The 16,271-nt window shown below is 36.6% G+C and overlaps 1 protein-coding gene across 5 annotated transcripts in view; it reads left to right on the forward strand.

Moving 5' to 3' along the window:
- Nucleotides 1-16,271, forward strand: part of ANKRD17 (ankyrin repeat domain 17) — a 169,544-nt gene that overhangs the window by 137,814 nt on the left and 15,459 nt on the right. For all 5 annotated transcript variants that reach the window (XM_032842277.1, XM_032842334.1, XM_032842481.1 and 2 more), the window contains 5 exons: nucleotides 5,107-5,278; nucleotides 6,478-6,925; nucleotides 7,390-7,545; nucleotides 9,528-9,677; nucleotides 10,960-12,596. In XM_032842277.1, coding sequence (XP_032698168.1) covers nucleotides 5,107-5,278; nucleotides 6,478-6,925; nucleotides 7,390-7,545; nucleotides 9,528-9,677; nucleotides 10,960-12,596 — 2,563 coding nt within the window. The remainder of the gene's footprint in view (nucleotides 1-5,106; nucleotides 5,279-6,477; nucleotides 6,926-7,389; nucleotides 7,546-9,527; nucleotides 9,678-10,959; nucleotides 12,597-16,271) is intronic.

Raw genomic sequence — 16,271 nt, forward strand, 5'->3', positions numbered from 1 at the left:
TAAACAGTAACAGCAACGTCGTCTTATTTTGGCTATTCCCAATTCTTCATCCTTTTTTATTTATTTATTTTTTTAAGATTGATTTATTTGAGAAAGAGAGAGCATCAGGGGGAAGGGCAAAGTGAGGGAGAGAGAATCCTAGGCAGATTCCATGCTGAGTGTGGAGCCCAACACGGGGCTCGATAACATGACTCTGAGATCGAGACCCTGGGTGAAACCAAGAGCTGGACACCCAACCAACTGTGCCACCAGGCACCTAGAATTCTTCATCCTTTTCGAATCTACTTCTGTCAGGCTCTTAACTCTCACAACCTCAACAAAACTTCTTTTATGGTCCCCTGTGACTTTCATGTAGCCACTTCATTCTTCTCTCACTAAGCCACTAACACCTAATGTACTCTTTTCACTTGACCTCTATTGCTCTACACACTCTTAGCTTGGTTTTTCTCCTATCTCCCTGAATGGTCCTTCTGTGTCTCCTTTGCTACTTCTTCCTTTTCTTTTCCCTTAGTTAGCAAGCCCCTTAGCTCTTTATATGATCATCTTCTTGTACTGGTCATCTCATCCTGCTTCTTAAATTTAAATATATACCAGCTGATCCCAAATATATATCTTTAGCACAGACCTCTTCCCTAAACTTCAGTCTCATATCCAACTAGCTACTCAACCTGTCCATTTGGATACCAATTAGAGATCTCATACTTGTGTCCAAAAGTCAACTCATGATCTTTGCCTACCCCAGAACCACAATTCTAACTTGTAACTGCTTATATAGCTTATGCACTGGCTGTCCTCTTTGCCTGAAATCCTTCAAATCTATTAGATGTTCACGTAAACCTTACCTTTGTGAGGCTTACACTGACCACCCTCTTTAAAATCAGAACCCCTTGGGGTTCCTGGGTGGCTGTCAGGTAAGCATCCAACTCTTGATTGCAGCTCAGATCATGATCTCCACGTCATTAGATCAAGCCCTGTGTGCGATGATCCTGGTTAAGATTCTTTCTCCCTCTTCCTCTGCCCCTGGCCCCCTCCACCTCCTCACTTACTCTCTCAAAAAAAAAAAAAAAATCACTTTAAAATCAAAACCCCTTATCTCTCCCCATATATGCACTTGTCTTGTCTTCCCTTTCTCTAGTATCTTACATTGTATTTAACACATTTTTGAAGACTGTGTAATGTATTACGTTCGTCATCTGTGTGCCCCCCCCCACTAAATGTTAAGTTTTATAAGCTTCATGAGGGTAGGGATCTTTTGTCTAGTTTACTGATTAGTTCAAAGATTAGAAGCATGTTTAGTACATAGCAAATTAGCAATAAATTTTTTCTGGATCCTACCCTTCCCTTCCCCTGATCCTCCCTAACCTCTTTTTCTATTATTGGTATCACTACTCATGAGTCAGTAATGAAATCTTGCTGTAACTTTCAGCTGCTCACTTATCCTTGCTTCCCTCTATCTAGCAAATGAATTCATGCAGTAAGTTAACAACCCAGTGCCTGGTATAGACGCTCCACGAACTAAACCATATCACTGTCATCATCATCATCATCTTCATTTGAGCTGTGGCAATTGAGCCTCTGTTCCATCCTCTCCTCTGAGTTACCATTTGTCACCTGAAGGATTGCAGTGGGTTTCCTACCAATAAGTATTTTTGTCTCTTTCACCTTTTGCCTTCATTTTAATCCTTCTCCATTCCAGTGTAGCTTTTCCACAGTTCCCATAGTTTTCTTATACACAGGTGGGATTACCTTACCCCCTCCTCAGAAACTGTCAGTCTCTCTTTATTGTTTCCTCAGAAACTGTCAGTCTCTTTTTATTGTCTGCTTTGGAAAATCCAAACATTCAGGTCCTCCCAGCTTACTACTTCTCTAGGCTCATCACTCGCTATTGTTTGTTTTCTACTGTTCACATAACTCGTTTACTTTCACTTATGTAAATATGCGATAGCATTTTTTTAGTCTGGACTGCCTCTCCCCAGATTCTTAAGTTCTCATCTTAAAAAGTTTGATTCTCAAAATCACATTGCTTCCTGAAACCTCAATTAGAAATCACCGCTTGAGTTAGGGCCTTTTCCTTTTCACCCTGAAGTTATTCTACAACTTGACTTTTTCTTCAAAGCCTTTCCCCTCCCCCATATAGTCTCAATATAGCAGTTCCCCTGTAAGTGAAATGAGGTCATTTGTAAGAAAATAGAGGATGTGGACTGAATTTCTAAATCTGTTTTCTGTACCTCCAGACTTCATGGTTTATTCTGCTTTCATCTGTTCTTTTTGGGATCTTGTATCAGTTGTTACCACCTCTCCCATATTCTTTTATCTTTAGTGTCTACAGCTGCACTAACTCCTATCCTCTGCCTACATAATCAAGGTAACTATTATAATGAAACTTTACCTCAAATTCAGTATTTTGTTTGCCTTTTCCAGATACTATAAGAGAATAATCTATGCTTTTGGACTCTACTTTTAATTTTTAATTCTCAGCCCAGGATCAATTGCCTACTCCCCTCCTACTCTAGTGAACTAACTATAGCAGGGATCACCAGTGGCATCTTTTTTTTTTTTTTAAAGATTTTATTTATTTATTTGACAGAGAGAGATCACAAGTAGGCAGAGAGAGAGAGAGAGAGAAGGAAGCAGGCTCCCTGCTGAGCAGAGAGCCCGATGCGGGACTCGATCCTAGGACCCTGAGATCATGACCTGAGCTGAAGGCAGCGGCTTAACCCACTGAGCCACCCAGGCGCCCCACCAGTGGCATCTTAACTGCCAAATTTTGCTACCTCTTTTCAGTTCTTAATCATACTTGTGATACTTATCACTTTCCTTCATAAAACTCTTCTTCCTCTGATTTTGCCTTCCTAAACTCTCATTTGCTCTTCTTTTTAAATATTGGATATCCCCCTCCTATATATATAATACACACACAAAAATACAGATTCATGTAATTAATAACTTTTTCCCTTTGGTGATCTCATCTAATTATTGGTTTCATATACTGCAAACTTATGATGCCTCTTAATAAATGTGTATCTATATTTCTAATTCTGCTTAAGTTTTTAGATACCTTCATGTAGATACCTTCTTTTACAGCTGTAGTCTGAAATAATGTCCTTTGGAAAGAAATAGTTTTCCTGAGACCTCTGAATTTGTGCTCCACTGTTTAGTGAGTTGAAAGGGTTAGTACATCTATGGGATTACCCAGATACTAGCCATAGAACTTTAAGATTTAGAGAGAAAATACCTTGCCTTTAGGGCAGAACTCCTAAACCATGAGTCTGATAATCTAGATTTACTATTGTCAAAGACCTCCTCCACTGTTAGAACTAAGGCCTGAGGCACCTACATACCTAAGAACCAACTGCACCTATAAACTAAGACCTACCTTAGCCCATCACTCCCACCCACATCTAGACCAAATGGGTCTGCTTTCTGATTTAAATTTTGCTATTCTTAAAATAGTTCTTTTTCCTCTTGATACCAGTCAAAACGACCTCCTGCCACCAGACAAAAAATCCAGCAAATCCAAAAACCCATCCTGGCTTAACCATAAGTTTTAAACTTCATTGGTTATTTTGATTGCCATATACCTTTTTCAAGGCATTTCTGTCCATACAGATAGGATACAGATAAAATAGGTTTTATTTGGCCCCAATTGCTTTGAAAATATTTTTCTTGGCATACCCTTCACCCCCCTTCTACTCCTTCTTTCCCCTTCCACTTAACCTACTCATTCTGTCAAAGTCAGATTCAGACAGGACAACCTCACTGGAGTTGAGAGGGAGAAAGCACAATTCCTGAGGGCAGGCAGCTAGCTCCATTTAAGCAAGGCTTCAATGAGCAGAGTCACATACTTCCTTCTTTCAAATGGCTTCAGTCAGATATTACTCCTTTTCCTGTGTAGTAAGGGAGTGAAGTCACCCGTGTTTTCGTCTCCGTTCTTCTGTAAGGTGAAAAACTGCTCTTTTACTGGTCTTCAGACTGGCATTTGTGTACTTCTGGAAGACTAGCAAAACTTTCCAGGGCTACCATGCAGACAATTTTTTGATCTTTAACATCCCATTTGTATTCTTCCTGAAATCCCTCTGCCTGAGAAAGTATCAGTGTTCTGCAAATTCTCTTTGATTTTTCCTCTTTTCAGGGACAAAAGATTTTTCTTTCATGCAAGAGAATGTAATTATGGTGCACTGCCTGAGGGTGTAAAAACTTTCAAGGTGGACAAAACCTTTCAGGTTATCTAACATGGATAATTTGAAAAGGCAGGTCTAGCAAAAGCAAAAGACTTAACTTAAAAAATAAACTGAAGTCTGATTTGCCTTTGGAGCCATATTTGAGCTCTGGTTTTATTAGTTAGGATATTGTGATGTTTTCCATAAACTGTCATTGTTTTGATACTTACATTTAAATACACAAAGACACACACATAATCCACAGAATATGGGATTATGGGCAGGGAGTACATAGTTTGAAAATGTCTTTTAGAGAACATGGAAATGAAACCATTTGAAGATGATTTTTTTCCCTTTATGAATCAAAAAGGAGAACTTAATAGTTAACATCACTTATTAAGAGATGTTATACTTTTAAACTTGTTCTTAATTTTTTTGACGATGGGAGTAACCATTTTCACAAATAAAAAACAATGAACAGTTACATTAAATAAAATTGAAAGCCACCATCTTTCTGCTACCCTTCTTCCAGTCCCACTGTAGTCAGTAGCTTTGATTGTATCCTTTTCACCTTTTTCTGTTTCTACAAATAGAGCTACATAAAAGGGTTACTTTCCCAATAAATGGGATCACTGGTCCGCAGTTTGTATTCTTTTCTTCTAACCAGAGTAATTTGGGAGCATATTACCATATGCACATTTCTTCAGTGATTAAGAAATTATGTATCATTCACCCATTTTAAAATTAAATTGTTTTTTATCATTAATTTGATCTTGACATTTAAAAATATTTTCTCTTTACTGTGGTTTGACTATGATCTTGATCAAACAATAAATTGAACTAGATGACTTCAAATTTTATGATATGTTAGTTCCATTATGATAAAATGACGTTATGTGAAAACTTTTTTTTACAAGGCAGTTCTGTTTTATTGATCCTTTCACAGTTAAGAGAAGAAAGCCGCAGGCTGGCTTTGGCTGCCAAAAGAGAAAAGAGAAAGGAGAAGAGACGAAAGAAAAAGGAAGAACAAAGAAGAAAACTAGAAGAAATTGAAGCCAAAAATAAAGAGAACTTTGAACTCCAAGCTGCTCAAGAAAAAGAAAAACATAAAGTTGAAGGTATTTTCTCTAGATTACCATTTAATTTGATTCATGTAATATGTTGTAATCAAAATTATATTTCCTTAACTATCAATAACTTAAGGTAAAAGTAGATTTCTAAATCATTAAGTTCTTGAAGTACTTATATACTATTTTAATTTACTGATTTCTCCCTAGCTTTTTATTTTGAAGAATTTCAAAGCTACAGGACAAGATGGAAGAATGATAAAACGAATACCTCAATACTCTCCACCTAGATTTTTAAAATAAACATTTTACCATATTTGCTTTATTTTTTTCTCTCTAAATATATATGCATATTATTTTCTAAGCTGTCAGAAAGTAAATTGCACACATCCTGGCATTGTACCTATAAAACTTCAATACATATCCTAGGAATGACATGGGCTTACATAATCACAATACCTTTTATAATACCTAAAAAATTAAGAGTAATTCCATAGTATCATTTATTGTCCTAAGATATTTAGATTTTTTTTTCTCAAAATGAGGGAATTATTTTAACTAGGTTCTAACTAAAGGATTATTTGATACGAAGATATTGTGAGGAGAAACAAACCATTGCCATTAAACCACCAAATATATATGCAGTGTGTGTGTGTGTGTGTGTGTGTGTGTGTGAGTGAGTGTGTGTGAGTGTAATTTCCCTCTCCTCCAGCCTTTTATTTTGAAAAATGTCCAAACTATAGAAAAGTTTATGGAATAGTACAATGACCACCTGTCACCTAGATTAAAACATTGGCACATTAATTTGGTTTATCTTTTTTCTTCTCTTTTTGAACAAATTATATGTAAGTTGGACACCCTATGCAAAATTACCACTAAATACTTGAATATGTATTTCCCAGAAAAAGAACATTATTTTATGTGACCACAGTAACATTACTATTACACACATAAAATTTAATAACATAATAATATGTAATATACAGTACATATTCATATTTCCCAGATTGTTCCGAAAATATTTTTTATAATGGCTTACTATGCATTTTTTAGGACTTGAGCACAGAGAGGATAATGGGTGTCATATCCATCTAATTACTGATGAATGCTGGAATTATTGATGACTTTACATCTAATAGTCGCAGAGTAACTCCTGTCTTTATTGTTTTTCAAGTGTTTAAAGCTAAATGTACTCTAAAAATGTTTAGACCTTGCTAATTTGGTATTGCTGGTATTGGCTTCTTTTACAGATGAGCCTGAAGTCTTGACAGAGCCTCCAAGTGCCACAACCACTACTACCATAGGTATATCTGCAACGTGGACAACCTTGGCAGGTTCCCATGGTAAAAGAAATAACACCATAACTACAACCAGTTCAAAGAGGAAAAACAGGAAAAATAAAATTACTCCAGAAAATGTTCAGATTATATTTGATGATCCACTACCAATCTCATATAGTCAGCCAGAGAAGGTAAACGGAGAGTCCAAGAGCAGCAGTACCAGTGAGAGTGGGGACAGTGATAACATGAGGATTTCCAGCTGCAGTGATGAAAGCAGTAACAGCAACAGCAGCCGAAAGAGTGACAATCATTCACCTGCTGTGGTGACCACCACCATGACCAGCAAGAAGCAGCCATCAGTTCTGGTTACATTTCCGAAGGAAGAGAGAAAATCTGTTTCTGGCAAGGCTTCAATAAAGTTAGTTCTAATTTTCATTTTTATTATTTATAGTATCATCATGAAATTCTTTGTTGCTGATTTTTTTAGTAAAAACAAATTAACAATTGGCAAAACAAGGGTTTGTCTTTGTGCTAAAGAAGTCACAATTTCATTTTAACGGAAGAATAGGCTATTTTTGAAGTTTTTTGTTAATGAAAGAGAAAATTATTTTTACTATGTAACTTCTTTATTTTGGTTGTTAAATTTTAGCCCATGACAAGTATTGATTGTGGTTTCTTAGGGGTCATTATAATTCAGCTCTGCTAATTTTGACCTCTAATTGACTCTTCATGTTATGCTAAATATTGAAAAGTGAGAAATAAGTTGCTCACTTGTTTACCATATTTATTCTAAAAATAAATAAAATTATGTAATAGATTGCCTCTATCATTTAAAATTCTACATTTGTTCTGTATTTAATTATTTTCCTCCCTCTGTTAAAGACTGTCAGAGACTGTCAATGAAGTAACCAGTAATTCTCTGTCTACTTGTACAAAATCTGGTCCATCTCCCCTTTCCTCTCCAAATGGGAAGTTAACAGTAGCAAGTCCTAAGCGTGGACAAAAGAGAGAGGAAGGATGGAAGGAAGTTGTAAGAAGGTAGGTGCTTGTTTCTTTGTTTTTCTCATTCTTTTTACATGAGATGTTGTTTACCTTACTGTTAGATTCATTCAGCTATTCCAAAAGTTGCATATGAACTGGTGGCCCAAGGCTGAATCTGGCTAACAGAGATAGTGTACACCATATTTTAGATTTAAAAAAAAAAAAAAAGTAAGCACTAGTACTTCTAAAATTAGGAGATTTTACATAAAAAGTACAAAGACTTCACGAAAAAATTACAAGGATGATTGTGGTATTTGCTGGACTCCCAGGTATTGCTATTTGGTAGAGAACTAACTTAAATTCTTTAAGGTGATAGATTGTGTCTTACTCAGTTTTGTAATCTCAGAGCCCAGCATGTGGTATCTTCTATATGCTTGTAAATATTTGAAGAATGAGTAAGTATTGGTTTTAAACTATTCTTGTCTTTAAGCAACATGATGCCTTTATTTAAAGGATTTTAGAACTGAAATATTTGGTTATGTTATGTTTCGCTTGGGATTTTTTGGGTTATGTCTCAAAAAGTAAAACGGTATCTCAAACTAAAAGGTAGTAAGATGCCACAGAGGATCTGTTGTAAATCTTTAATGACCTATTTTAAAGAACTTCCCAGAAATTCCAACAAAAACTTAAGCTTTTGAATATTTGAAATAAGAGCTGTAATGAGCCAAACTTATTCCTCTTAATCCCAAAATGCACTGTTTGGTTTTTTGTTTTTGTTTTTGTTTTTTTCATATTATTGACCAAGGCCTCCCCCTACCACCATCTCTGTCTTCATCGGTCTCTGTGTCTCTATCTTATATTCATTCACATGTACACACACACACTCATTCATGTATACACATTCTGTTGAACTAAAATCAGTCGTAACATTAGAGTACTATCTATCCAAAAGTAAGGTAATTCAGTTTTTCTGCATGTATTTTATACTGTGGTATACTAAGAAATTCTTAACTAATTTGAAAGTAATGATCTCTGACTGATTATTTTGCCCTTTAGAGAAAAAAGGAATTATCAAGTAACTTAGTTATGTATATAAAAGGGTAGGGGTCATAGCTAGCCTTTTAAAAAATGTAACATTTTAATATTTAATCTGCCATTCTAAATAAATAATGTACTTGTTCAGTAAAGCATAGTTGGCTCATTCTCTTTATGGAGAATTATACTGTATTTCTTTTAGAAGCATCCTTTTTTTAGGCTGGTCAGAAATGTATATGTACCTTTTCTAAAGTGTGAATGTTTAGAACTGTAAAGCAGTTTTGCAAATGTTAAGATAGGTTTTGTCTTTTTGAAATTTGAGCAGGCTCTTCTCTTTCCTCACACCATTAAACATCCTTTAGCAAGCTTCCAGTGTTGGTGGATAATCATTTTAATGCCTCTAAAAGAATGAAAGGAAACAATGCATTTTTAATATCATTCTTTCAGTTACATATTAGACAATAAAAAGAATGTGAGTCAAACACCCAGAAGTACCCACAAGAAGCTTTTCTTGTTTCCTCAGTCTCGATTGGTGCCCAACCAGTGTGTCTTTACGACACCCTATTAGAGCACTTGTGGCATGCTGTTGTGGCTTTCCTGCTTGCTGTCTACATAGTCAATATAGATGAGCAGGAACCTATGTTTATCTTATTTGCCATTAGTATTTGCATTAACATAGTGCATGTCTACACAGTTATGTGCTTTATAGTCCTTAATGAAAGATGAAAGTAAAAAAAAAAACAACAGTTTTTCGTAATGAGATGAAAAGCTGTGGTTAAACACTTGCTTGTGTGCTCTCTCTCTCACTCTGTCTCTGTCTCTCTCTTCTGTCACTGTTAGTTGCCTTTTATCACCTAAAGTAAGAATAGATAGAAGAGGCTGACTCAGCAATAATTTATTCTGTATTTACAGAAATGTACTTTAGTAAGCCTCTTTCCTCATATTTTAATCATAACTGCTGATACTAATGATAATCTTAATTTATCTTTGCAACTTTTAAACAGGTCAAAGAAAGTATCTGTTCCGTCAACTGTGATATCCAGAGTGATTGGAAGAGGAGGCTGTAATATTAATGCTATCCGGGAGTTCACTGGTGCACACATAGATATTGATAAGCAGAAAGACAAGACAGGAGACCGGATAATAACTATAAGGCAAAACTTTGTCTCTTATGTTTTCTCCTTCTGTGTTTTATCGCACTGTACCTTAATGAAGTACAAGTATTTTGAATTTTTGGTGGATCTTTGAATTTAATAGTGTACTTTTTAAAATGGGAATTTGATTAGTATGAGAGAAGATAACCTTTACAGTTCTTTTCCTCTAATTCATGTGCTCTTATGAAATATTTCAGAGGGCTTTAAAAGAATTTTTCATGTGTGTGTGAGAGAGAGAAAGGTTTAGATAATCTTTTCCTTACATAAACTTTTCGTATGGCATTCTTAAAATTTTATTGAGACTTTTTAAGAGGGAATAGGTTTCTCACCCATTTTAAGCAATAAGTTTCCCTTTTTTCCCATATTGGCTTTTGAGATTTATTATTCTAAGACTGTATCCTTAGAATATGAACTCAGTCATAGAGAACTGTAGTGGATATTTGTCTTGTATTGAATAGGTCTATTCCTGAATACCCTTAAAATAAACATGCGATATTCTAAGAAATCGTAAGTTTGGTTGTGAGCGGCAGGTGCCCCATTGCAGAGTCTAATAGTTATACAGCCTACTTCGAAGGAAGCAGGTAGCCGTTTCTGTTTTGTACTTAACCTCCTCTCCTATCTTGTTTTTCCCTCTCCTGGGATAAGTGGGTAGTCACAACCTGCCTTATCCAGAGAAGAGGAAAGTAGATATCCTTTATGAGTAATTTCCCCCTTAGGGTTTCCATAAGGCTTTCCTTGCAGGCAAATATTTTCCTGAAGACCTAATACTACAGTTTGACCTTATGGCCATTGTTAGCATTATCAAGATTCCACTCTCATTTTGAGCCATCTTCCCAGAAGAATTACAAAAATTGTTCTACTAATAGAGATTAGTCATAGATGGGGTCATCTTAGGTACCAGGATTTAAAATAAAATACTATTTTCTTACTCAGTTTTGTTTGTTTGTTTGTTTACTTATATTGCTTTTAACTTTGATCAGCTGTTTGACTTTACAGTATTGTTAGGGATTACATAGGCTTTTGAGTATAGTCGTTTTTCTAACTAATGTATTTTATGGTAGGAAAATGACCTTTTTTTGAAGTCACTGTCCCTTTGAAAAATACAGTGGCACGTCAGGGCAGTTTATCGCTTTTCAGAATATCTTAAGAGTAGTTAGAAAATTGCTGCTTAACTTTTATTATTCTCTGTATGTATGTTTATACATCCATGAATGAATTTAGGCTTCACCTATTTAAATGTATGGGAAATTGGGCCTAATTTCTTGTTTTGGTCATTTTACAGGGGTGGCACTGAATCAACAAGACAAGCGACTCAGTTGATCAATGCTCTGATCAAGGATCCAGACAAAGAAATTGATGAACTTATTCCAAAGAATCGTTTGAAAAGCTCCTCAGCAAATTCCAAAATAGGGTCATCAGCACCTACCACCACTGCTGCTAACAGTTCCTTAATGGGAATTAAAATGACGACTGTAGCTCTGTCATCAACATCTCAAACTGCCACAGCACTCACTGTGCCTGCAATTTCTTCTGCATCTACTCACAAAACCATTAAGAACCCAGTAAATAATGTGAGGCCTGGTTTTCCAGTTTCTCTTCCATTAGCATATCCTCCTCCACAGTTTGCACATGCTTTGCTTGCTGCTCAGACTTTCCAGCAGATCCGTCCACCAAGGTTGCCCATGACCCACTTTGGAGGTACTTTTCCACCAGCTCAATCCACTTGGGGTCCTTTTCCTGTCAGGCCTTTGAGCCCTGCCAGAGCTACTAACTCGCCTAAGCCTCACATGGTGCCTCGCCATAGCAATCAGAATAGCAGTGGTTCTCAGGTGAATTCAGCAGGTTCTTTAACTTCAAGTCCAACAACTACAACCAGTTCATCAGCTTCAACGGTGCCCGGTACATCTACAAATGGCAGTCCAAGTTCCCCTTCTGTCCGAAGGCAGCTTTTTGTCACCGTCGTGAAGACATCCAATGCCACCACCACAACAGTCACAACGACAGCAAGCAACAACAGCACCGCACCCACAAACGCCACATACCCTATGCCTACCGCCAAAGAACACTACCCAGTGTCATCCCCATCTTCCCCATCACCGCCAGCCCAGTCAGGAGGGGTTTCTAGAAACAGCCCTTTGGATTGTGGAGCAGCATCTCCCAGCAAAGGGGCGTCTTCCTCTGAGCAGGAAGCGGGTAGTCCAACACTGGGAGAAACCGCAGACGGCAGACTTGCGAGCAGCAGCGCTGCTTCTGGGGGCTCGTCCGTTCACTCCGCTCAGCAGCAGCCTCCGGCATCGGTTTCTCAGGAGCCGAGACCACCCCTTCAGCAGTCTCAGGTTCCTCCCCCGGAAGCTAGAATGACTGGTCCTCCTTCAGCAACACCAAGTTCCGCCCCAGTGGCGGTGCCTTCTGCTGCCCCAGGGACTTACCCTATGCCTCAGGCACAAATGGGAGGCCCCCAGCCTGCTCCTAAAATGGAAACCCCCGCTATTAGACCACCCTCCCACGGCGCAACCGCCCCTCACAAGAATCCCGCTCCAGTGCAGAATTCATCTGTTGCCGTCCTCAGTGTCAATCACATTAAAAGACCTCACAGTGTTCCCTCCTCTGTCCAGCTACCTTCAACCTTAAGTACACAAAGTGCTTGTCAAAATTCAGTACATCCGGCAAATAAGCCTATTGCTCCCAATTTCAGTGCCCCCTTACCGTTTGGGCCCTTTAGCACATTGTTCGAAAACAGCCCTACGTCTGCTCATGCCTTCTGGGGAGGATCTGTTGTTTCATCTCAGTCAACACCAGAATCTATGCTATCAGGAAAATCCTCATATTTGCCAAATTCAGATCCTTTACATCAGTCTGATACTTCCAAAGCTCCAGGTTTTAGACCACCATTACAGAGACCCGCTCCAAGTCCCTCAGGTAAGTTCATATTTTCTCACATTCTGCAGCTTCTGATTTATACAAGTGATAGGAAAACTCCTGGTCATGTTCTAATAGTTTTATTCTGTGGCTGGGCCAGATAGAGGTTGTTGAATTCACTTACCTCAAATGCTGTTTGAGTATGAGATGTGTTGAGTATGGCATTTAAAAAAAAATCTTTTTAGAAGCCACAGTGGCTTTTATCTTGAATTTCCCATAAATAAATTTATCAAGTATATTTTTCTGTCTCAGATAAAACAGTCTCTTATGTTTGAATTTCATAAGAGAATGCCATGAGAAGTTTTATTTAAAAAATAATAAACCTTTTAATTTTTAATTTTTTTAAAGATTTTATTTATTTATTTGACAGACAGAGATCACAAGTAGGCAGAGAGGCAGGCAGACAGAAGGGGGGAGAAGCAGGCTCCCTGCTGAGCAGAGAGCCCGATACGGGGCTCGATCCCAGGACCTTGGGATCACGACCTGAGCCGAAGGCAGAGGCTTTAACCCACTGAGCCGCCCAGGCGCCCCGTAAAATAATAAAGCTTTTTAAAATTTGATTTCATTTCTGTCTTTTTCGTTTTTAAAATAATGAGAAAAATACAGAGCTACATAGTTTTAATAAGGTAGCTACTAATCACATATGTGCTATTTAAATTAAAATTAAATAAAATTAGAAATTTCCTCTCAGTCAAGCCGGCCATATTTTTTAAAATTTGTTTTCCAATTTTATTACAATAAAACTGACATCACTGTATAGGTTTAAGGTGTACAAGGTAATGATTTGACTTACATATATTGTGAAATGATTACCATAATAAGTTTAGTTACCATCCATCATCATATAGATGCAATAAGAAAAAAGGAAAAAAATACTTTTCCTTGTGATGAGAACTCTTAGGATTTTACTCTTGCTTAACAACTTCCATACATATCATGCAACGGTGTTAACTATAGTCATCATGTTGTACATTACATCCCTAGTACTTACGTACCCTATAACTGGAAGTTTTTATCTTTTGATCACTTTCCTCCAATTTCCCTTCCTCCTACTCCCCACCTCTGGTAACTGCAAATCTGATCTCTTTGTCTATGAATTTGTCTGTCTGTTTTTAGATTCCACATAGGTGAGATCATACAGTACTTGTCTTTCTCTATCTGACCTATTTCACTTGCCATATTGCCCTCAAGTTCCATCCATTTTGTGGCAGATGGCAAGATTTCATTGCGTTTTATGGCTGAATAATATTCCTGTGTGTGGGTGTGCGCACACATGTGCATGTGCGTCACAGCATCTTTATTCATTCATCTGTTGAGGAATGTCTTAGCTCTTGTAATAATGCTCCTATGAACTTAGGAATGCAGGTATCTTTTTGAGTTAGTGCTTTTGTTTCCATTGGATATATTCGCAGAAGTGGAATTGCTGGATCATATATACCAGTTCTTTTTTTTTTTTTTTTTTTGAGGAATCTCCCTACTGTTTTCTATAGTGGCTCTAATTTGGCCATATTTGAAGTGCTTAATAAGCACATATAGCTAGTGGCTGCCATAATGGACAGTACAGATATCAAATATATTTATTATCATAGAAAGTTCTATTGGACAATGCTGATATTTCTAGAGGATTTAAAGATCTCCTGGTTTTGAGTGGTTGCTTTTTTCTTTTTTTTAATTTTCTACTTTGAAATGTTTTTTAGATTTATGGAAAAGTTCTATAATGACACCAACTTTCCCCAATGTAAATATTTTATATAATCCTTTATTTATTAAAACTAGGAGATTAATATTGATGCAGTATAATTAACTAGACTACAGACTTTATTCAGATTTCACAAGTTTTTTCAGTAATGTTCTTTTTCTGTTGCAGTATCCAGTCCAGGATACCAAGTTGCATCTAGAGCTATGTGTTTTAATATGAACATTTCAAATAAATAAAGATATGCCATTCCAGAGATAGACGAACTATCACCAGTGGGCCAAATATGGCCTGCTGTCTGTTTTTACATTTGTAACTTTTTAAAACTGAGATTCAATAATAGTGTAAGATTTTTTTAATGACTTAAAAATTTTTTTTTAAATAATAATAGGTGACACAAAAAAATAGGAAATTAAAACTTCAGTGTTCATAAATGAAGTTTTATTGGGGCACAGCCTTGCCCAGTCATTTACATATTGTGTTATAGCTACTTTCATGCTCTAATAATGGCCTGAAAATACTGCTATTCAGCCTTTTGCAGAAAGGTTGCCGGTCTGTGTTATTGTAGAGATGACATTCTGGGACCAAAAATTTCTAAATTTAATGTGGACTGGATGTTATTTTGCCTATTTCTGTGACATGTGAATACAGTATAATGAACATGGTCAGTATGGGGACTGATTAAAATATTTATGTGTACTTTAAAAATAACAATTTCTCTCGAGTACTGAAATGTTAAAATAAATATAACTTAATTTTAAAAGAGCATTATATACTAATACACTGGAAATGTTTTTATATTTCATTTTTATGATTGTTGAAATTTATTGAAAATACTTCACTTTTCAGAAAATATGAAATCTAGGTACTGTGTTGAGAAAGACTAAAATTAAGATTTAGAGGAAAAAATTCTTATTTTGTGGAAAGGTATAGGACAAAAGCTAGCTGTATAAGGGAGGTGAGGTTTTTGGGGTGTACAGTTCATTAGACCAAAATTAACACTGAAGTTTAATTTTAGAGTCCATTGGAGGGGAATATTACTTGATTCAGGTCAACAAAACAGGCATATTTGCCTTTACAACTCCACCACTATTACTACACTCAAGAAAATTAACATTAATTCAGCAGTACCACTCAGTATTCAGTACCATCATACCACATACACCCATTATGCCTGTGTGTTTCTTTTTTTTTCCTTTTGATCCAAGATTCAATCAGGGTTTACACATTGCTTTTGGCTGTTAGGTCTCTGAGGTCTCCCCCAGTCTAAAATATCTTACTACCTTCCTTTGTTTTTCTTGACATTGAATCTTTTGCAGAGTCCAGTTGTTCTGAAGAATGTTCCACATGTTAGATTAGATTCATCTGTTTCCTAAGTCCATGATTACATTCAGGTCAAACATTTTTGGCAGAAACCTCAGATGGGTGATGTTTTGAACCTCAAACAGCATTGCATCAGGACGCATTCAATGAAGATTGTTTCACTATTACCTATTACAAAGAATGACCACTTAGTTAAAGTGCTCATCAACAGATCTGTCCGTTGTAGAAGGATAGCCATGTTTTTTTCCCTCTGTAGTTTTTTTTAAGACTTGATTTTTTTTTTTTTTTAAATAGCACATTTAGGTTCACAGGAAAGTATAGAGGAAATTGAGAGAAAAGTGCAGAGATGTCCCAAATACCTCCTGCCCCCAACAGTCATAGCCTCTTCCCTTATCAACATTCCCCACCAAGAGTGGTACATCTGTTAGAATTGATGAACCTACATTAATTTGTCATTACCATCCAGAGTCTGTGTTTTACATTAGTATTTACTCTTGGTGTTGGTACGTTCTGTGGGTTTGAACAAATGTCCAATGACATGGATCTACCAATATAGTAACATACAGAGTATTTCCAGTATCTTAAAAATAGTCTGTGCTTTGCCTAATCATTCTCTCCCTCCCCCTGAGTATTTTGAAAGATAAAATTTTATATAA

The sequence above is a fragment of the Lontra canadensis genome, unplaced genomic scaffold (genome assembly GCF_010015895.1).
Source record: "Lontra canadensis isolate GAN:19392208 unplaced genomic scaffold, GSC_riverotter_1.0 scaffold1, whole genome shotgun sequence".
Lineage (NCBI taxonomy): Eukaryota > Metazoa > Chordata > Mammalia > Carnivora > Mustelidae > Lontra > Lontra canadensis.